Source organism: Mchenga conophoros, linkage group LG5, assembly GCF_057382185.1.
Source record: "Mchenga conophoros isolate Kocher_MC1m ecotype Shallow Benthic linkage group LG5, M_conophoros_male_GT1.1, whole genome shotgun sequence".
Taxonomy (NCBI): Eukaryota; Metazoa; Chordata; class Actinopteri; order Cichliformes; family Cichlidae; genus Mchenga; species Mchenga conophoros.
Genome location: NC_140530.1, coordinates 38,331,663 through 38,353,046, shown reverse-complemented (window position 1 = coordinate 38,353,046; position 21,384 = coordinate 38,331,663). Strand labels below are relative to the sequence as shown.

General features: G+C 44.4%; 2 protein-coding genes across 6 annotated transcripts in view; both read left to right on the top strand.

Annotated features, from left to right (window-relative positions):
- Window positions 1-15: 15 nt before the first annotated feature.
- On the top strand, window positions 16-17,426 carry LOC146575111 (protein SSUH2 homolog). Of its 3 annotated transcripts, none has more exons than XM_085275322.1 (12): window positions 16-121; window positions 10,287-10,382; window positions 10,473-10,557; window positions 10,681-10,810; window positions 12,819-12,879; window positions 13,468-13,592; window positions 13,672-13,734; window positions 14,013-14,092; window positions 14,789-14,881; window positions 14,967-15,072; window positions 15,246-15,353; window positions 15,453-17,426. In XM_085275322.1, exons 1-12 carry the CDS (start codon window positions 97-99, stop codon window positions 15,585-15,587), a joined length of 1,107 nt encoding a protein of 368 aa, XP_085131448.1. In that variant the 5' UTR covers window positions 16-96; the 3' UTR covers window positions 15,588-17,426. The 3 variants fall into 3 exon arrangements, with proteins under 3 accessions (XP_085131448.1, XP_085131445.1, XP_085131446.1); XM_085275319.1 differs by lacking the exon at window positions 16-121 and adding an exon at window positions 9,864-10,011; XM_085275320.1 differs by lacking the exon at window positions 16-121 and having other exon boundaries at window positions 9,892-10,382.
- Window positions 17,427-18,663: 1,237 nt separating this feature from the next.
- The window catches only part of LOC146575110 (semaphorin-3D), a 103,632-nt gene continuing 100,911 nt past the window's right edge, over window positions 18,664-21,384 (top strand). For 2 of the 3 annotated variants that reach the window (XM_085275318.1, XM_085275315.1), the window contains exon 1: window positions 18,664-18,822. The gene's annotated coding sequence lies outside the window, so the exon portion shown is untranslated. Of the gene's footprint in view, window positions 18,823-18,999; window positions 19,108-21,384 lie in introns of those variants that run through there. The other variant, XM_085275316.1, reaches the window with a different exon arrangement.

Genomic DNA, 21,384 nt, shown 5'->3' with positions numbered 1-21,384 from the left:
ACTGTAACCGGAAGTTGTGGTATATTGTTACCGTGACCGCGCGCGACTTGTTGTTAGGCGCTTCATTCACGTTTAACGACCGTGAGCAGCGGAGGAATGGACGAGAAAGAAGAAGATGTGGGTGAGCATGTTCAAAGGGAGCAGAGAGCTGCTTTTGTTCCAGCGCTCTGCTCCTCTTCAGCTCTTTGTGGTCTTTAAAGTTGTCAGGAGCGTCTGCAGGCTGAGAGCTCAAAACGCTCATGATTACCCGGACCTCTGCACACTACACACACTCACCAGTCTGCTCATTATCAGGGTTTGAAGATGTACTTGGACAACTCACGATAATCCAAATCTTACAGTATTATCGCGATAAAAGTAGGAAACAAATTACAAAACAAAACAATGCATCGTGTCTGATTCGTGTAAAAGTTTTACTGGGACAGGAAAAAAGTAAACAGGAGCACTGGGAGTGTTGGGGAGGAGAGAGGTGGAAAAGCCAGAGGCTTCCTTTCTGCTGCAGCGTTGGTGTCCGTCTGTAGAGAGGTGCGCCCCTACTGTACTCCAAAATCCCAACCACATGGTGCTCGACGTGGATGACACTGTGTGCTGATTGGCTGATAAGTGGGCAGAACAGGGAAGTGAGAGACAGTGGAGTTAACCAGCAACGGGAGAAGAAAGATCTCAGATAAAAAGAACACACAGCAGGATGGCTGACAGCGGCTTTCGTTTGAACAACCAGCTTCACTCCAGCTGACTGATGGTCCATCAGCAGCTCAAGCAGCACATATTTCTGACACCACCTCCATCAATGACGGATGCGGACAGTCCAATGCTGCCCAAGGACAGCCCATAACCTCCCATAAATGACTCGTATCTATTGGCTCGATAGATGATTGAGCTTGAAAGGATGTGCAGCAGGTGAGGGTGATAACAGACTGAGCGTGTTGAAGAAAATCAGGAGGGAAGATAGTAAATTTGGAAGTGTTAGTAAAACTCTGAATTAATAAGGAGGAAGTGAGGGCAGCTATGAAGAAAAAGAAGAGTGGAAGGGTGGTTGGTCCATACAACATACCTGCAGAGGTATGGAGATGTAGGAGAGAGGGCAGAAACAGAAAGTTTCTGTTATTCTAATTTAAAGTATTTAAGTGCTTTAGATTAGAATATGTTGTGACACGGTAATAGACTGTTCTGTGGACGGTTCTAAAACTAGATGAACTTCAGCCTCCAGTTGGAGAAGACAACTCCCTTTACAGGTGCTGATAACGCCAAGGGCACAAAACAGCGTGGTATGATCAGTTTGTAACTTCCTCCCTCTTCCTTGGAATACATAAAGCAGTGGGAGCACCACTTCTGTTTCAGAACACTCATCACTGTGAACCTGTGATGTTTTGGTGTCTGGGATTACATCAGGATCTGAGCCCCTTCTTGTTCGCAGTGATGATGGACAGGCTGACAGATGGAGTCAGGCAAATTAAAGAATTAAATAAATAAAAATAAATATGGTCATATTTTAATTTTTAATTACTTCAGGTTGTTGTGTCAGATTACCACATGGACCTTTAGATTAGGTTTTGGATTAGATGTTGATGTTGCTGTGTGTCGCAGCTATAAAATGTTACTGGCGCATGTTGTTGTGCCATCAAACTATTTGCACGAGTATGACACTGTTATCATATGTATAGGGCCCGTGGTCATAACCATACATCCATGATAACACTGTTAAAAAAGACACAAAGTATCAAAAGTGAAAGTTCTAAAATACAAAAATAAATGTAGTAAATGCAGGAAATTAGGAAACTAAACTGCTTTTCATCAAAGGGTTTAAAATTAAAAATCATGTAAGGATGGTCATAAAAACAAAGAAAGATCTGTCATTATTATAACCATCGAAAAAGTGTTGTTTTTCTTGCTCCTACGTGACTACCAACGACTGCAGCAAAGGTCACGGGGACCTGCCTTCTCTCTAATGGCCAGCAGGGGGCGACTCTTTGGTTTGGACATTCCTGTCTGCCATATTGGATGTGATGCCATGAGCTTTGACATTGTCCTCACACATTGTTTACATATGAATTATCACCGTTTTTCATGCTAATGAATCTTTTTTATTACTTTCCTACTGATCTGGATAGAAGTTTACGGTACGTTATGAAGAATGTTATCCCATTTATATAACCTGTACTTCATCAGTTACTGTACTTAGTAACCAGTTGGCCCAACACAGCTGTAGGAGCCATATGAGTTTTTCTTGTTTTTGGATTACAAGGGTTGGTTTAGATCAGGGGTCCACGAGGGCCGGTGTCCCTGCAGGTTTTAGATGTGTCCTTGTTCCACCACAGCTGATTTCAATGGATAAATTACCTTCTTAACATGTCTTGAAGTTCTCCAGAGGCCTGGTAATGAACTAATCACTCATGTGATTCAGGTGTGCTGACCCAGGGTGAGATCTAAAACCTGCAGGGGCACCGGCCCTCGTGGACTGGGATCGGGGACCCCTGGTTTAGATGCACACTCTGTATTGGTGCATGGTTTTGAGGCGTGACTCATGGGTGTGTTTTAGATGATAAATATGGTTGCACACACCTGTTCACCACACCTGATGTTGCTGAGCAGAAAGGTAGGGTCAGCATGAGGGGAAACCTTCTGTTGACTGCAGCTTGATGTATAGCAGGGGTGGGCGTGATGAGGTGTAGACCCCAACTGGTCTCCTTGTTATAACTACTAGTCAAGCCATAGTAAAAGCCTGACGTGAGCCTTCAAAATAAAGGTTTTTCATCTGTGCTGTAGCCCAGCGGTCTCCAACCTTTTTTGCGCCACGGACCGGTTTATGCCCGATAATATTTCCACGGACCGGCCTTTAAGGTGTCGCGGATAAATACAACAAAATAAAACTAGTACCGGTACCGAAAAAAATAAGATTTATTCATAACACACGTGAAAAGACCCAGGAAAACCGAGTTAACGATAAAAACGATAACAAAATAACGCTGAAAACTGATAAAAACCCTGAAAACTATACATTTCACACCTGAGCCTCAACTCTCGCGGCCCGGTACCAAACGCCTCACGGACCTGTACCGGTCCGAGGCCCGGGGGTTGGGGACCGCTGCTGTAGCCAACATGCTTTGAAAGGCAAACTTTTATTTTGAAGGTGAACCCTCCCTTGCACTGACTGGTCTCTTAGTGGATGCGAGTGATTTTTTATCAGTGTACTTCACAGTGACCGACGTCAACCTCCAGCAACCACTTTCAGTCGGATGGGGAGTACGTGTTTTTTCTTGTTAGATGGTTGCAGATGGTCTCTATTGCTGCTTATTGACCTGCAGTTATCAAGACGTCCTACCTACCCAGGAGTCTGGCAACAAGGCATAGGTTGCACAGCCAGTATAGTAACTGAATGCTTTTGGCATTTAACTGGAGAAAACGTCCAAGTTTTTGAAGCTTGTTTTGCGTCTCTAGTTTGGCTAACATTCTGCTACTTCAATGTGACAACATGTAAAATATGACCAGGCAAAAGGTTTTGGTCACAGCCTTGGTCAGGCATCATTAAATGAGCTGTAATAATGGAGCCTTTCAATCTGTGTGTGGGAGGGGTCGGATGGTGTGAGGAGGCCACGCTGAGCGGCGCCGTGTCACGAGACGCGCAGTGATTACGTCTCGGTGTTTATCTCACTCTGAGTGAGTTCATCTGTCTGCCAAAACCAGTTTCACTTTATCAGATTTACGAACCTAAACAAATTTTAATGAACCAAGCCGAACTGGTGAGCACGCGCAGTGTGGTATTCACATAGCTGAAGATAAACACGAGCTTCAGATCATTTAAATGATCCTTAAAACACCAAATAAAGCATGTAGTAACTTTACTTTTGGTTCTGTGTGTGTTTCTGCACCAAAGACAGATTGACTGTTTGTTAAACGTCGCCCTGAGACCAGCTGTGTGTCTTTGACGGACGATGTCACACTGGGAGCGTTTGGAAGTGGAGCGTAAAGCATTTATCGCCTCTGAAGAGTTCATTACCAGAGCTCATTATTTAGGCCTGCAACATTGTAACAGTTTAAACCGTATACGACAGACAGTAGGGAAAATCAGAGGAGCTTAATGAATGATTTATTTAAATGCTGCTAATGAATTCTGTTTTAAGGGTCTAACTGAGGAACCATCGCAGCTCCAGTCAACAGTAAATTTGTCTATTAAATTAAATGATCTGGAGTTAAAGCAGACTTTTAGAAACTGAGCTTCAGAGAAAGAAAAGGAGACGAAGGGGCTTTGGATGCATTGTCCAGCTAAAGCCTCAGTAATAAGTTGGCTTTGTTTTCACATTCCTTCTCCCCCTCTCTGACTCTATTTTTATTTTTCTCTCTCCTGCCTCCATCACCCTCCCTCCATCCTCCCTCCCTGAGAGCGTTCTCACACACTGAGACCATCTCAGCCCAGATCTTTTCGTGGCGGGAAACACCTTCTCGCTGATATTTTTATCCCTCAGCCAGAGGTATTGTGTACCGCTCGCCACGAGCTCGCTGCCTCTGTATTTTTATCTGGAAGAAAACCCGGCTCGTGAAAAACACTCAGAGCTGTTGGGTTGCTGACAAAGTGTTTGTGTCGGGCGACATCGTGACGCACATGTTAAATGGCTGCACGGTGCCGTGGAAGTGGTTTAATCGCATCTATTGTGTAAAAATATGCTATTTGTGCTTCTCATGGGGGTTATTATTGGTTATTATACTACCAAATACCAGCGTGGACATAAAAACTAACTTTAGCTGTGAACAATAAATCTGAAAAACAGATGTTTAATTGGCTCCGTGTTTATAGATTTGTCTGTGTTTATATCTCTGCTGATTTATTGTTGTCCTATAAAAATGTAATTCTCTGTAGATCAACTTTAATTGATGAGATTTTTGAATTTTTGAATTAATTTTCCCCGTGGGAAAATTACTCTCTCTGCATATGACCCATTCACTCAGTGAAGCAGTGGGCAGCCACTAAGGCGCAGCGGGGAGCAGTGTGTAGGGATTCAAACCCCCGACCTCCTGATCATGGGGTGACCGCTCTACCTGCTGAGCTATCCCTGCCCCCATCAATAGAAAACTGAGAATTCACATTCATAGTTTACTGATCTGCATTATTTAATGAACTTTGCATGTGTCATGAAGTTGTGTCATGTACAGCATGAGTCCTTAATCAGTCGACTAAAAGGTTTGATAGACTTTAAAACATTTAGACAGGAATAGGAAGAGCTCTGTGATCGTGTGGTTCACCTGTAAGAGTGAAACCATCACTTTGAGCTGAGATGTGCTGCTGTGACGCTTCCACATCTCTGTGCTCGTCTGTGGCTCCATATCTTGCACACAGCATGTGTGACTGTACAGTCAACAGCTGTGGCCATAATTAAGAATATAAAGTGGGCCAAATTTAGCCCGAGAGCCTTAATTTTGCGGCGTCATTTAGCTGAGCGTGCAGTTCACATATCCTAATGTGCATGAATCTGTTTAATAGTCACAGCTGTCAGGTCAGTAATAAGGGCACAAATGTATTTCTGATGAGAATAAATCAGAGTTTTCTGTGCTGAGTTCAAATGAGACGGTTTATTCAGAGAGACCTGTTTTTGAATCGGAGTTGATTCTACCTGAGGCTTTATGCACTGTTTAGGTTACTGATACTGAGGAACTGTGTAGAGTGAAGACAAACACTGAAGGGAATCACTAGATGTCCCGAGTCGGTGTGTTGACAGAAATTAAAGTGATCCGTTCAAAGCCAGGAAAAGATTAGCAAACCAGGCTGTGTTCAGATGGTGTTCATAGTGAAGCTGCTAGTTTGTCCTAACTTGCTTAAACTGTAGGAGGGAGACTTATTCCCATCAGCCCCTTTGTTTCTGTTAGATAATGCTGATGTGCACAGCTGTGTGTTGAAATGGCACAGCTGCGTCTCAGTCGTTTCAGTCGTTTCATGGGCCGAAGCAGCTAAACTCTGTTATTCAGATGTTTTTGGTACAATTCGATTTCTATAGTGAGAAAAACCACGACTACACATGAGACAGATGCAGGCAGCAGTCTGAACACAAGGTTCAGACAGGAAGAGAGCCAGAGAGTAATAATAACTAATGATTACATACAGAGTGAAAAAAGGAGTGAAGAAGAAACACCCAGTGCATCATGGGAATCCAGCCTACGTCTATTGCAGCATAACTACCCATATGGAAAAGAAATTGTAAAAACTTACATGATTTACTCATGAAAGTGGCCACTTTCTCATTACTTTCATACATTGTTTTAGTAAGTATCCAAAACATACAAGTTTCATTATATAATTTTTCAAGGGATCTTATATCTGTTTTCACTCTTGTATGCTTTTCATACAAGTTTCACACAAGACAGATACAAACTTTATAAGATTTATAAATATATCTTTTCCATATGGGTAAGGGAGGATTCAGGGTCACCTGGTCCAGCCCTAACTATATGCTTTAGCAAAAAGGAAAGTTTGAATCTTGAAAGTAGAGATAGTGTCTGTCTCCTGAATCCAAACTGGAAGCTGGTTCCACAGAAGAGGGGCCTGAAAACTGAAGGCTCTGCCTCCCATTCTACTTTTAAATACTCTAGGAACAACAAGTAGGCCTGCAGAGCGAGAGCGAAGTGCTCTGATAGGGTGATATGGTACTACAAGGTCATTAAGATAAGATGGGGCCTGATTATTCAATTATTCAATTTCACACCTGTGTCCAGTTTCCCCATTATCCCAGTCTGTTAAACGTTTCCAGATTCACTGGATTTAAACTGAAGCCCTCCAACACAAAGCCTTTGCAGGCTCACTGACCTGCTCTGTGAAGCTGCAGCATCACTGCAGAGTCACAGATTTTGTAGCTGTTTCTACATTTTCTTCTGTTTTTGGTAGCACTTCATAATACAGAGCTCAGCTTGTAAGTTCTGTACGTTTCCTCAGGGAAAAGGACCACGAGGAGTTGCTGTGTTATCGACTATTCTAACTTCACAATATGTTTTGGGGAAGGAAGGAATATTCCCAATAACTAGTTTTCCACGTTGTGCTTCCTCGTTGCCTTTGTCCTCCTTCCTGTCAGCTGACATTTGAGTTTTAATGTATTAGCAGGACCGTTTCGTCACGTTCTCCCACCGATGGCTCTACGAACAGATGAACAGAATAAACTTTCTGGGATCATTTGTGGGTGTGAGCAATACAAAAATCTGAATTATGACATTTATTTTCTATTTCAATTAAAATCTATTTTAAAAGCAGCAGCAGACTGTAATAAATGATGTAAGTGACACTGCTTTAAACAGACAGCTCAGGAGGTGTGCGCCTCCATCCTCGTGTCTTTGAAACAGTTCAGACACTGATTGATCTTTAATCTGATTTGGTGGAGCCGGTCAGTCCAGCCTGTATCATTGAGATGTCTGCTGGAGTTCTGTGGAGGATTTTACCATCACATTTGTTGGGAGCTGGTCTAAGCTCCCACACTTATGAAACCCCATCCTATAAACTTCTGTGAAGGATTTTTAAGCCTTTCTTTATCCTGAACTCTCACAAAGAGAACTTTCTGAATAGTATTTCCTGTCTCACTGGTACCTGAAGCCAATCTCCCCCAACACTGCATCGCTCTAATGTTTTAATTGTTTGTGATAGACTGGCCTCTAACAGGAATGTGACTGCAAAGACAGAAGTGCACCAGTGTGCACACTCGTGCTGTAAAACCGTAGAAGTGCATCCATCTGATGTACTGGCAGTGGAATAATGAGTTGGTGTGTAAATATTTATAGTGATATTTAATAATGCTCGTGTGAGCTGTTTCCTGAGGCTGGACAAGTTTCCTGACAGCCTCTGCTAAAGAATGCATCCTCCTTTCCTGCCACGCGGACAGAAACACTGGCCACTCCCTCGCAGCATGTTGCTTATTTTTACTCGAGCGCTCCACAGTCCAGAGCTTTAATCCAAAAACAGGCTTAGATCATTAACAGGTGATCAGTCAGTGAAGCAAACTCTAAAGGCTTAAATAGAAGTGTACCGAAACAATCCCTGACGATCTACGTACACTTGAGGAACTCACTGACTGCTTGGAAACAGGTGTGACTAGAACAACACAGGTGAGACTAATCAGGTTAGAGCACAATTATCAAGAACCTGAAGACACCAAAGCAGAGAAGTAAACTGGCACCAGAATTTATGTCTGGCATAAAACCTCCCAACTCAAACATCACCACCACGGGACTTTCAGGAGACAGGCAGTAACTCTGGGAGAGCTGGGCGGGGTTGTAGAAGGCCTTCAACCCATCAGCAGGATGAACACTGCAAGAGCTATAAAACGACCTGCAGCAGGCTGCTGGGGTGAATCAGTAACAGCCTTCATGAGGGCCTCATGTCCTCTAGCAGGCCCTGTGCTCGCTGCCCACCACTGTGGAGCCCAATGGCCTTTGCCATAGAATACCAGAATTAGCAGGTCTGCCACTGTGCTTCTCAGAGATGAGAGCAGCTTCACCCAGAGCACAGGTGACAGACGTGAAATGCTTTAGAGAAGCCGTGGAGAATGTTATGCTGCCTGTAACATCGCTCAGCACGAGCGGTTTGGTGGTTAGCATATCCATGGAGGGACGTCTACAGGCCAGGCCTCGTACAGGCCACTGTACGAGGCCACGCTGCTGCACTGGGTCCTGGCTTCCTGCTTGTGACCAACAATGCTGCAGGCAGCTCCTGGTGAATAAACACTTGATACCATCAGTCCCATGCTAGAGAACAGTAGAACACAGTAGAAACAGAACTCTTCTGGCACTTGTGGTGTGCAAGGACACCATCCATCGTCTCATTAAGAGCATGCTCTGACGTTGTGGGGCATGCGACATATCATGTGGTATCAAAATGGCAACAGAGGAGTCGCCCCCTGCTGGCCATTAGAAAAAATGCAGGGGCGGGGGCACCTAGACCCGGTTTGTAGAGTACGCTTGGGGAGTGTGATTGTGTGTACAGCGTCTCTTTATGTCTGTCTCCACGTTGGTTGAGTGTGGAGTGAGTGCATATGAGAGCATGAGGGTGGGAATGGATGTTTGTATCTGTGTGTGCCTGTATGTCTGTGTCTATATGTCAGGTTGGGTGTCAGGCGCCACCTCTCTGGGGACATCTCAGGCCCTCCAAGGTTTGGAGGCCTATCTCCCCCTACCACCACTTCCCCTGCCAGTGGCGGACCCCCTCAGACATCGGTGCGTTGGTGGTTCTTTGTGTCCGGGGGTGGGCGTCCAGGTACACACCGGCTCACTCCTTGGCGGCCGCTTATCGGGGCCTGGAGCCTGGGGCTCGCTCGGGCCACTTCGGAGGTGGGGTGCCCCCGGCCTCTCGGCCTGGGGCTCGGTCACTCAGCCACGGCTGGCTGCCGGCGGAGCTCACGGGCGCGTCACTGCAACTCCCCCTGGCTTCTGCTCCGCGGCTGCTGAGTGAGCCCTCATCTGGGACTCTCCTCAGCTCTTTCTGGGACAGTGGCGCGGCTGCCCCTCTGTTGGTCTTCCTTGGTCTCTTGTGTTCTGGGGGCCTCTGGATGTCTGGAGTTTTGATCTCCTCCACACCTGCTTCACGCCCTGGAGGACGGGGCTGTGGCCCCCCCACACCCTCTAGCAGATTATTACATGAAGGAACCTTTAAAAAAACAAAAAAAAACAAGCGCGTCCATGCTCACAGGTGTACACACGGGTGATCACACCCACAAACTACACCCTTTTTGGCTCCTACCTCAAAGCACACTGTGTTCTGTTGATCTTATGTGCTGCACAATAATGTTTAACATTTAGTATTTACTGTCATATTCCCATATATCATTGTGATGTTGTTTATTCTATTACTCTTGTTCTCTTCTGCTTGCTTTCTTTTTTCTTTCTCAGCAGGTGATCCAGGTGATTGATATATGCATTTTTTTTCTCTGCCCGTTCTGTTGGTTTTTGTCTTTTGCCCTTCTCCCCCGTCCCTCTTCTCAGCTGTTTCTCTTTCCCTCTTTCTTTCTCCCCTTCTTTCCCCCAGTCAAGTCTGTCCCGTATTCAGTAAGTGAAAATAAAATAAACAATAAAAGGTGAATCAAATGGACCATTACGGCAAGGCTGGGATGGTCAGTTTGGTAAAGTAAATCCGTTGGGCATCTTTCTTTGCCTTTAGACAACAATTCTGATGCAAAAGAGCCAAACGGGACAGGCAGAAAAAATAAATAAATAAAAATAAAAATGCAGGTTTATGACACTTTTCAGACCTGATTTTTCCATGATTTCTACTCAAACTGTGACTTTACCACAGAAACAATCTTTTCTTCCCATCTTTTCAGGTACATTCGATCCAAACATACCAGAGGAGGGACCATCAGCGCCACCTCCTGGCTGGCTGGATGATATTCATGGATATCAGGGCCTCAAAGGAGGAGGTGAGCCTTCTGTTCTACTCTGAGGTTTCTGTACACCAACACCACCTTCATTGCCTTTGTTTTTGTGTTTCTGTTCATGCGTTTGTCCAGATGACGATAACCCGCTGTACCCACCGCCCCCTGCCTACAATCCCCAACCTGAACAAAACAGAAGCACATCAGTGCCCGACGTCAGGTAACTCCTGCAGGTCATCTTTTTATTAAAGGCTTTGCAGATGATTCTTTGCTTTATCTCAGCCAAAATAGTCGCTCGACAAACAAATGAAGGCCCGGTGGGATGAAAGATATTTTTCTCCAGGGTCCCTTCGGTGTCAGAGGATGTAGCCAGAGATGCTCTGCTCAAATTTGTGGAATCCAAATGGAATTACAGCTCCAAACCTGCCAGGAACCTCACCTTCAAAGATCTGCAGCCCATCACAGTGTACAGGGTAGGTCTCATACCTGTGGCTTTATGTTTCCCAAAACTAACTCACACCAACATGACATCTGCAAGAAAACTGCTAATGATTTTAACTTCACTCATTAAAACAGTTTAACAACAACGATGCCTTTAAGAATGAATCATTGACCATAGAGAAATGAAAATGGTACATCTGATAACAAGGGGGAATAACAAAGTCTGGCTTTGATTTGTGTTGGGATGTGGAGCTTTAGAAATAAGACTCAATTAAATTGAACAACAGAGCAAAAACAGAGTTCAGATGTGACTGATGGCGTGTGTTAACCTCCTGGAATTAGCAGTTTAAGTGCCTCCTCCCACACGTGTTTCAGTAATTAGATATCAGTATAAGGGTGGAGGAGTGTAGAAATCTAATAAGTGTAAATAATACAAGAGTGTCTGCCAGTAATGCAATAAAAATGATCATAAAATAACATAATAAACATTTAATATACTTAAGACATGGTGGTGAAGATGGCTCTCAACTTTTCTGTAAAAGAGCTACTTGACAATTTTAGACCTCAGGTGTAACATCCACCCACCCATCCATCCATCCATCCATCCATCCATCCACCCACCCATCCATCCATCCATGCATCCATCCATCCATCCACCCACCCACCCATCCATCCATCCATCCATCCATCCATCCATCCATGCATGCATCCATGGTTGCTGGGGGCGACTGGAGGTTATCTCAGCTGTCATAGTGGGAGAGTATCCTAATGCAGTGGTCCCCACGGACCGATTTAATGTCAGACATGGACCGGCCTTTAAGGTTTTGCGGATAAATACAACAAAATAAAATGATAGGACCGAGACAAAAACTGTGGCATTTTGTAAATATAACAATAAACATGAGTTCACTGTGTAATTGTGTAACTTTATTAGCAGCGTCCTCCTGAAATGCACCAACAACACTGAGAGTAACGTCTGCCTCTCTGCCCCTTAATGCTCTCTGGTCGCTATGGTAACGTGTAAACATTTCTTTCAAAATAAGACACACAACTACAACACGGGGAAAGACCCAGGGAAACCGAGTTAACGTTATCTCTCACAGCTCGGTACCGGCCTGTGGCCCGGTGGTTGGGGATGGCTGTCCTAATGCATTTCTGTTTAATCTCCTGAGACCTGAACTCTTTCATGGCACTTTTAATTTCGCTTTGTTCTTTGGGCTGATTGGAACCTGATGAATGTAAAAGCAAAGAATTACGTGATTTATTTTTTTTACCTGATTTTTGTTTCTGAGAAAAATGGGATCCACATATGAGGACATTCGCTTTAAATTTCAATAGAACAGTGACAGTACAACATCCTCGTAAGTGCACATCAGGCCCTTGTAGAGCAAAACTGAATATTTTGGTCTAAACAACCCAAAATGTGATGTCCACATATGTGGACGCCAGGTCCTAGGAAGTTAAAGAGGAGCTATTCTGCTCAGTTCCAGGTTCATGTTTTTATTATTTGCTCAGCTTAGAGCAGCTTTGCATGAACCCTGAGGTCCTCTTCTGTGTGAAACAAGCTGCTTTAGCTCCTCCCTGTTTAAGACAACTCCTCCTGATTGGCTGGCTGCCATAAACAGAAGGTTTAAACAGCAGGTGGTTGGAGCTGTACACCTAAGATAACATGACCATATTAGGATGACATCATACAGAGCCAGGGGTAGAAAAAACTCCTGGCTCTGAGCTTTTGGCTCACAGAGAGTGCCTGCACAGAAACCAGCCTCATTATCAGAAACTTTGATCATTGAACGTCCGCCTCTGAAACAGGAAATAAAGAACAACACCAAAGCTCCATGTTAAATGAGTCGGTGCTGTTCAACTTTAACGGAGTTTGATGTAAGGAAGCAAAGCTTGTCCAGGATCCACGGCAGCTTTAACAGCTCACAGCAAACATGATTTTAAAGCTTTTTAAGTTTCTCTTTGAAACCCAGTTTACTTGGTTTTGAATCCAAAGTGCTGCCAGTGTTTCCAGTCTGCCTCCTTTTCTTTCTGCAGTATCGACTGGAGACCTACACCGAGACCAGAGCCAGCGCCTGGCAGTTTGAGCCCTACAACGGTAAAAACAATTCCTCACATGATGTGTTTCCTGCATGAACAACAGGATTAGATCCACGTCTGTCACGATACAAAGGCAAGAGACCAGCGAAATGCAGAAACCCTGCGACTGCTGGCTGTATAACTAACTGCTGGAGTCCAGTAGGTGGTGGTAATGCAGCAGCTGACTACTCACCTAATCCAAGTTTCTTTATAGTTCCTGTTCTTCCTGTTTAAAGGCAGTTCCTCTTACATGCAGGGATTTTTTTAAGGTGGTGGAGTAATTTCCCGATCCTGATTCCTGTGCTGGAAGCAGACAGAGTTCCTCTAACGGTTCTTAGTTCCTGGGAAAAGTTCTCGAGGTGGGAAAGCAGCAGAAACCTGAAAACTTTCAGTTTGTTATCATTTCATCTTGTTGTTTCACCTCCTGTTGTATCTGTCAGAAGTATTGATTCGGGGGGAAAACACATCAGAAAAGCTCAAACTTGATGATTAAAATCTAAAGTGGAGAAATGTGGTGACACAGGATCAATCGGCTGAGGGTGAGGAGCGGTCGGTCACACGAGGCGGGATAACTCTTCATCAGTTATGTTGTCCTGGTGTGAAACAGGTCAGACGGTGGACGGTCCTCAGTACGGTATGAGCCCCGCGCCGTGGGACATCCCGGTGTCGCTGCCTCAGAGATACACCGACAAGGTGGAGAAGATCCGAGTGCCGCACTCGTCGTTCGTGAAGGTGCGGCTCTGCGCCTCTTAGTCTTTTTTCAGCTTCCTGAGCTGCTGTTTTATCACAGTAACACAAATTTGTGTTCCAGGTGTGTCACAAGTGCAAAGGCTGCGGGAGAACTCGCTGCACCGCCTGCTTCGGCCGAGGCCAGGTCCGGCTTTTAAAGCGTTTCATATTTTATTAAATTAACAGGACAAGTAGAAATGGGAGAACGTTCACGATTCGCTTCCAGCTTTAACTGCGAATTATGACACATGAAAAATATCTGCTGGTTGTTGATTTTTATCGCACTTATTTTCTGTTTGTTCATCTCTGCTTAAGATAAAACAGAAACTCTGAATGTTCAGACACATCCATCATAGTTTAAAATGATCAAACATAGTTTGCAGTGAATATGAATCTTTTTAATCTGTTCTTCTCGTTCTGCAGAAGCGCTGCACGTTCTGCCACGGCCGCGGTCGTATCAGGAACAAGCACTGCACTTCCTGTCATGGCAGAGGTCGAAAGAGGTGAGAGCCCAGTCTGCTGCTTTTCTGCCTCTTTCTCACTAAAATGTGCAGATGATCAGGGACAGCTAACAAAAGCACTTTGTGCTGCGACACACGTCTCTGCTTATCGGAGGCACGATTTCGTGTCAACCTGTAAAAGTCTGAGCTGCTTTCCCTGGACTGAGGGGAGACGTGATGATGATGAAGAGCAGGCAGGAAGTGAGTGTTGATACAGAAAGATGTCCAGCAGGAACTGAGGACTCCAGTGGAGGGATAACTGTAACATACATGGGAGGTGTGGCAGTCAGGAGGCCGTTGGAGGCCACGCCTCCCCGAGGGTGTACTGTGCCTTTGACACAAACTGAGAGAGAGAGGGGAAGGGATGGTGAGGGTCATGTTTGTGGCTACGATGCAGCATCCGTGGATGAGCCTGCAGGATACAGGACCAAAGAAAGTCCACCATCTCGAGGCGTCTGAAGGAGAACCTCCTGGTGCTTGATCATGCAACAAGCCTGTTCACAGATTTTTGGCCAAACCCAAACAGTCTGACCTCCCTGTGATTTCATCGTCCTCCCTAAATGAAGTTGACATGATGAATCGGGAGCAGGGAGAGCACACAGATGGAGCTGCACGGAGCCTGCAGGCAGCCGTTGCAGCTCTGCTCTCTTTGTTTTTCACGCTGTCTCTGACTCTGCTGTCGGTCTCTCGCTCCTGAAGGTGTTTGAGCTGCCACAGCCACGGCTACAAGACCTGCTCCGTTTGTCTCGGCAGCCAAAACCTGCTGCATTTCATCCAGCTCACAGTGACGTGGTATCAAAATCACTCAAAATGTTCCCACGGCCCTCCGTATGACATCACTGCTTCAGCCGTTTGTGTTTATTTTTTAAATGTGTAGGAAGAACAACGTCAGTGAGTTCATTCCCGACCGCCAGCCCGACTTTCCTGACAGGAAGTTCGAGAAGGTGTCGGGAGACGCTTTCTTCGTCGATGAGAGTTTGCTGGTAACACATTTATTTTTCTTTCTTTCATTTGTGTGTTGGATCCACACCGGCTGCTTCCTCTGTCCTGCTGTGGGAGAGAGTGCAACCACACACCTGGATGTTTGGTCAGCGTGTGGATGAATATGAACTATATGAATGCATTTATAATAATACAGACTTCCTGCTGCTGCCAGGTGTATCCTATCCAGGGTTTCCCGGATCAGGAGATCTGTGAGGTTTCAACAAAACTGATTAACGAACACCTCGAGCGCTTCACCGCCACCAGCCGCATCCTGCAGCAGGTACAGATACGCGCACGCGGCCCTCTCGGCCGATCTCAGACACCTTCTTTGAGGTTTGTTGCTCTGTGTCGACTCTGAGCGTCCGATCTCCCTCCTCAGCGTCAGAGCATCGAGCTGGTGCCCCTCACTCATGCCTATTACACCTACAGCGGGAAAGACTACAGCTTCTTCGTCTACGGGCGGGAGAACAAAGTGTTTACCTCCAAATATCCCTCTGCATGTTCCATCCTGTAGGCAGCACGGTATCGATATTTAATCCCACGACCCATATAACCATTTTTGTTTTGTATGTTTACTTAAGAATCTCTGTTTATGATCAAAGCTCAGCTTATTTTTGACAGGATTCACCTCCAAATCACAGGGAGCCAAACTTTTAAGATAAGTGGCCCCAAAGCCGTCGCAGGTGTCGGTTCAGTTAAACATGTTGATGGATTTTCACTAGAAAAGTTTCCATATATCCGCAGATAAACTTTGTTATGCATGTTAGTTATTTTAACCATGAATCAGTATGAATTATACCTCTTTCTCTAATCTGCTATAATCCACCCACTGTGTGTGTGTGTGTGTGCCCTACATCTACTTCCTGTTTACCAACCTGGTTATTTCCTGTTGCTGCTGGTGCTTTCTTTGTGGCATTCAGTGCTAAATGCTTTTGTTCAGTACATCATCAGGTCAGATCACAACCTGGAGTTTAGTTGTTTATATGTTCAGTCTTCAGACGTCCTGCAGTCACGCTCAGGGTTTATTCTCTTATTTTCTGCACGAACCTCATTTTACTGCTTTAAACACCTGAAGTTGCTGCTTTTGGTCTCAGATGCAGTCAGACTCGTTGCCACACTGTTACTCTCGTTACTGTTAGTACGAGTGCACTTACAGCGTCAGGTTCGACTCGAGATCTTTCTTGGTAATTCTCATTGAGTGATGTTTTTAAAGAAAAGTGATTAAGTGAGAAAATAACTGGCAGAATAATCAATACTGAAAGTCATTGTTAGAAGGAGCACCGCCCAGAACATCACAGAACACGAATGACCAAAGATTTTTAACCTTTCTGGACGTTTCATTTTGGTGTCTCGCTCTCAGTCTCTCTGTGATTGGTTTTGGTTTCTCTGATGGTTTTTTTGCATATTTTTGTCTCTTTGTGATTTCAGTCTGTTTTTTTGTGTGTGGTCATCTTTTTTTTATGTTTTTGTCATTATCAATACCCTTGTTGAAATATTTAGTCACGTTTATTCAGTTTCTCGTTATTTTCATATTTTTTTCTTTGGATTTTTCCATATTTGTCATCATTTTTTTTGTCTTTGTTGTAATTTTTAGCTTCTACTTTAAGTCTCTTTATTGGTGTTTTGAGTGTTTTCAGTCTTTTAGCTGAGCTCGGTTCAGGTTCAGGGTCTTCCTGCCTCCTTTCTTCAGCCTGTCCAATCATCCATCCAACGGTCCAGGTCTTGTTAGGCAAATAATTACAGGGATGGAATCGCTGTTATATAAATATGAATGATGGACTTCAATAGTAAAGTGTAAAGTTTTGCTTGATGGATAAACATCATTGAATTTAATCTGGTTGAGGATTTTTCTGGAGCTGTAAGGTGATTCGGTGCAGGTTCAGCGGGTCGAGCAGGCGACCCGTGTGTCGTACGGCTGTTGCCTTAAAGTTGTTGTTTTTTTTAAGTCTACATGTAAAAGAAGAGACGAATCTTCTTCGGGGCAGAAAATGAACTCCAGGCCAAATTCCTGGAAGATTAAGTGCAGCAGTTTACTGCCAGCGATGATAAAATGCAGCTTCCTGTCTGAAGCAGTTTGAACCTGCTTGTCTATTTCTAATGATGTCATTAGTAGGGACTGTTCGTACGTTTTCCCCTTACAGCTTCTGTAAAACCCGTCCAGTGTTTGGACATTTTTCCTGAAGTGACACAGAAAACATGTCTCATGCTGTATTTAACATTTGTACATCCCTACAGACTCTCATGTGTACAGCTAAAATAACATTTTGATATCTTTTATTGTTTTAAAAACTATAAATCACCTGCCGATGTTTGCAGTAAAGTTATCACACAAATAAAAATGTTTTTATCGTTACCCTGTGGTGTCTGTGCAGTCCCTGAACTAGAAAACCACCAGCTTGGATCCAAAAACATGTTTTATTGAAATTATTTATAAATGTTTTGGTATTTTATATTTTTAGAGTCAGATTCCTGCTCAAGAACTGAAGGTAAAATCACGTGGCTACAAACGGTTAAACATTGATGCATTTTATTGATCCGTTTTAGATTTGAAGCGTCAGGGCGGGAAACCGGCTGCACGAGAGGTATAAAGATCCGACATCTAAACATAAAACTGGAGAAAATGTCGTTTTTATTTCTGTGCTGATAAAATAACACCACAAGAGGGCGCTGCAGCGTGTCAGCCCAGGTGTGTTTACTGACACCGAGTGCTGTGGGAAAAACCACGATCCAAGGTTGACGGGTGAAAAAATGTGACATGCGTGCTGGAAAATATTTTAACTCTGGCAGAGATTTATTTATAATATATTTAAGTGTTTAAACTAGTGTTTATGGCTTTAAGTTTCATTTTTGTGTCATTTTAAGTCTTTAAGTCTGTTGTCCCTCTTTGTTGACGCCAAATCATTTTTAATTCAACCAAACCCTGAGTTTGTTTGTCTCTGTCCGTTTTTTGTTGGGTTTTTGAGTCTTTCTTAATGTTTTTGACTCATTTTGCATTTTTTCCTCTAACTGGCCTCCTTGGGCTCATTGTTCCTGTCTCATAAAGCCTCTTCAGACTGAGCTCGTGGACCGGGGGCCTTGGCCCTGTGTAATCTAGTGTGATAGCCAGAGGGGTGTGATTCATGGTGGCAGATATTAACTGAATTCTGGGAAAGAAATACTTTTTGCTGCATATTGCAAGTTATTAATTTTATTTTAAAGCTCGAACAGTATCTTTTCTAAAAACCGGATTTGCCATTATGTAGTTCTGCACTTTTATTGCTTTTCTTGTTGTTTAGAGTTTTGAAGCCGTTTGCTTTTCTTTCCGGTCAGTTTGCGTCTGTTTGTATTAATATTGCGTCGTATTTATTTTAGAATATTAAAGTGTTTTTGGTTGTTTTGAGAATTTATCTCTGTGTTTTTACTGGCTTGTGTCGTTGCGTTGTTTTCAGTGCATCAGTAATTAAACCCCTTCAGGCACTGCCCGTCAGTGTGGATGGCAGATAAAAACCACAGACTCCAATCACTGTGAAATGTGGACGTCGGACGTTCCGAGTTGCACGTGAAGGCAGCACGTTCAGGGCGGGTGGGTTGAGGGTGCAGGAGTGGCTCAGCCTCCAGCCCGCACGCGCTCAGTGTGTTTATAACGTGTGAAGCCTTCAGGTGACCCGTCCGGTACCCGCTGCATCACCACCGGGATCTGCGGCGGCTCTGCGGAAGCGGAATAAAGTGAGACGGAGACAGATCCACGCACACAGAGAGACTTCTGCTCGGTGAGTTTGTGAAAGTTTCATTCTGCGTGTGGATGCGCTGCTGCTGTCTCAGGAGGAAAGCTTTTTTTAAGTGTGTGTTTTTAATTTTTACTGTTCTTATGATTTATTCCTGATGCATCGGTGACGTGTTTGGTCCACAGAGGACACGTGTGTTAAGAGGAGACTCATCCTCCCGTGTCTCCGCTCAGGAGGTTTGTGGGAAGTTTCCAGCAGATTTTAAGCTGATGAAAAGGTTTAATTTAATCTCATTCAGTCCCGGCAGGACTAACGACACCCGTTTAGAAGGTACAGTTCTGCTTATATAAATATCTTCTGGTGATGTGAGGAATCCTTGATGGGGAGGTTTCAGGCTGGGCACTGTGGAGGAGTTGTGCTGGTGCCTGAGGTGGCCTTAGTGCCCACAGAGGAAGAGTATTTTTGTCACTGGGGAAGTTTATAGGGTTTTGTTGGCATTTTGGTGGCAGCTGAGGAGGATCCAGGGAATTTTCATGGTCAGCGAGGACACCCCGTCTTGTGTCTTTGTTGGAGCTTTGGCCACTGAGGGTTGCAGAGTAGGAGCTACAGCCCATCATACAGGTTCGATGTGTCTTCTGGATGACTTTGCAAAGTGTAAAAATTGCAGACATAATTTATGGACTCTTCACTTTATTTTTACTAAGAAAGAGAGAATTTTAAGCCCGAGGCAGAGTTACTGCAGACTGAAAGTGGAAAAACTGAGACATGTTGTTGAAACTTCTTATTTCTGCTCAGCAGGCTGTTCTCCACCTGCTGGATGACTCATTACATATGAATGAGCTTCTCTTTACACTTAAAAACATCATTTAATGTCCATGAATTAACATGAGTGTGACAGCTCTGAGTTAGAAGCTTTTAGGGCTAAACTAAAGGAGCCCACAGGAGTTTTTCATGGACATTCGAGCTGTGAGTGGCCCTGTGAGCATGTTTGAGGCACCTGCAGCCGAGGCTGTTAGAGGCAGAACCACAGAAGGATCTGACGGTACAGTGGCTCCGTGTCTCTGCCGTGGGTAAACCTCCCCCCATTGTCCCGGCCTTTCCTGTTATGGACTTCACCCCCTCCTCTGCTGTACAGTGTGACCGTGGGGCTGCTGCTTCCTGTCCTCTGTGTGTGTTTGTTGTTTCCTGGCTGCTTTGTGTCATTGTGTCGCCTCTCAAACTGCAGCGCTGCTGCTGTGCAGATATCAGACACCTGTGTGCTCTGCGTGGGAGCTCGCTCTGTGACACATGACCTGCAGCGTGTCAGTGACAGACTGAAAACGCGACATTTCAGTTTTCTGGTTTTTATATTCTGTCCTGAAACGATGTGATTAGAGAAAATGATCTGTTCACTATTTTGTTTTTTTGTGCATTAAAATGCAAAAATTCTCTGATGTGTTGATTTGAGTGTTTTCTGCTTCGTTTGGTCGTCGGACTCTTTGCTGTGGGAACTCTGTGTTTGTCTGGCTTCCACAATAAGACGTCATCAGCTCATTCTACTGAGTCACCTATTCATTCCTTATTTATACCAATGGAGTCGGTCCTGAAACCAAATCAAACTGAAGGTGAATAATTCTCAGCAACAATAAATCCGAATAGACCCAACGATCATTGGACCTTAAGCAAACATGCAGACTGACCACCGACCAGAAGAGGAAACAGCTGCATGATAATCTGTTAATGAACTTAATTAAGAAGCTGAACATCACAAGGCTTTGCTCTGCAACAGGTAAGTCACCTGCAGAGACCTCAAAACCCCCAAAGTCCTCAGTGATGATGGGACGCAAGCGCTGACCTTTGTCCAAAGTTTTCAGGGGGACAGAGAGAATCAGGGGACAAAAAACTATTTGGACTTTTTTCTAGAAAAAGTTTAATAACTATCCCCCAAACATCAAATCAAGTTCGGGTTTCTTTTGTGGGCCACGAGTCTGAGGTGACCAGAACAACACAAAAGCTGGTGGAGACGGATGCAGGGCTGAAGGAAGACGTGCACTGGCTTTGGTGTCCTTCTAGTTTCCAGTGTTTTAATGCATTTCCTTCACTCCTTCATATTTTTAAAAGAGGCTGACATTGAGATTAGTTGGGGGATTAAACTGTGAAGACTCTTGACTTCAGAAGGAAGAAATCTAAGTGGCCTAAAAATGAGCACAAATAACTTGTTTCTGCAAAATTAATTGGTTTAATTTAAAGGAAACTTGAGGAAGAGCCCTTTAAATCTGCAGGTTCGCTGAATCTGTGAAGCTCCTGAGTGGAGCCCGTTGAAGCTACTTGACTCCCTCTTGGTCAGGAGAGGGTTTTACTCTGTTTGTATCAAGCTGGCTGCTGAGTGAAAGGAGAGAAAACGAGGAAAAGCTCATGTCAGCGTGAGGCGTGGAGGAAAACTGACAGCAGGTTTTGGCCCAGAGATGGAGATCGGCGAGCACGCAGCGGGCTTTTTGCTCGTGTTCTTAAAAGCCGAGTCAAGCTCCATGAGTTGAATCAACAACGGCTCCTGATAAGTCTTATCTGATGGCTGCCGGCCAAAGAGCAGTGAAGTTCAAAGCTGGGCTGCAGCACTTAGGAAGAGCC

Coding starts and splice junctions, on each gene's coding strand:
- LOC146575111 (XM_085275319.1), top strand. CDS start 9,879: ATGCATTTTTTTTCTCTGCCCGTTCTGTTGGTTTTTGTCTTTTGCCCT. Junction 10,383..10,472: donor TCAGGGCCTCAAAGGAGGAG/GTGAGCCTTCTG, acceptor GCGTTTGTCCAG/ATGACGATAACCCGCTGTAC. Junction 15,354..15,452: donor CCAGCCGCATCCTGCAGCAG/GTACAGATACGC, acceptor CTCCCTCCTCAG/CGTCAGAGCATCGAGCTGGT.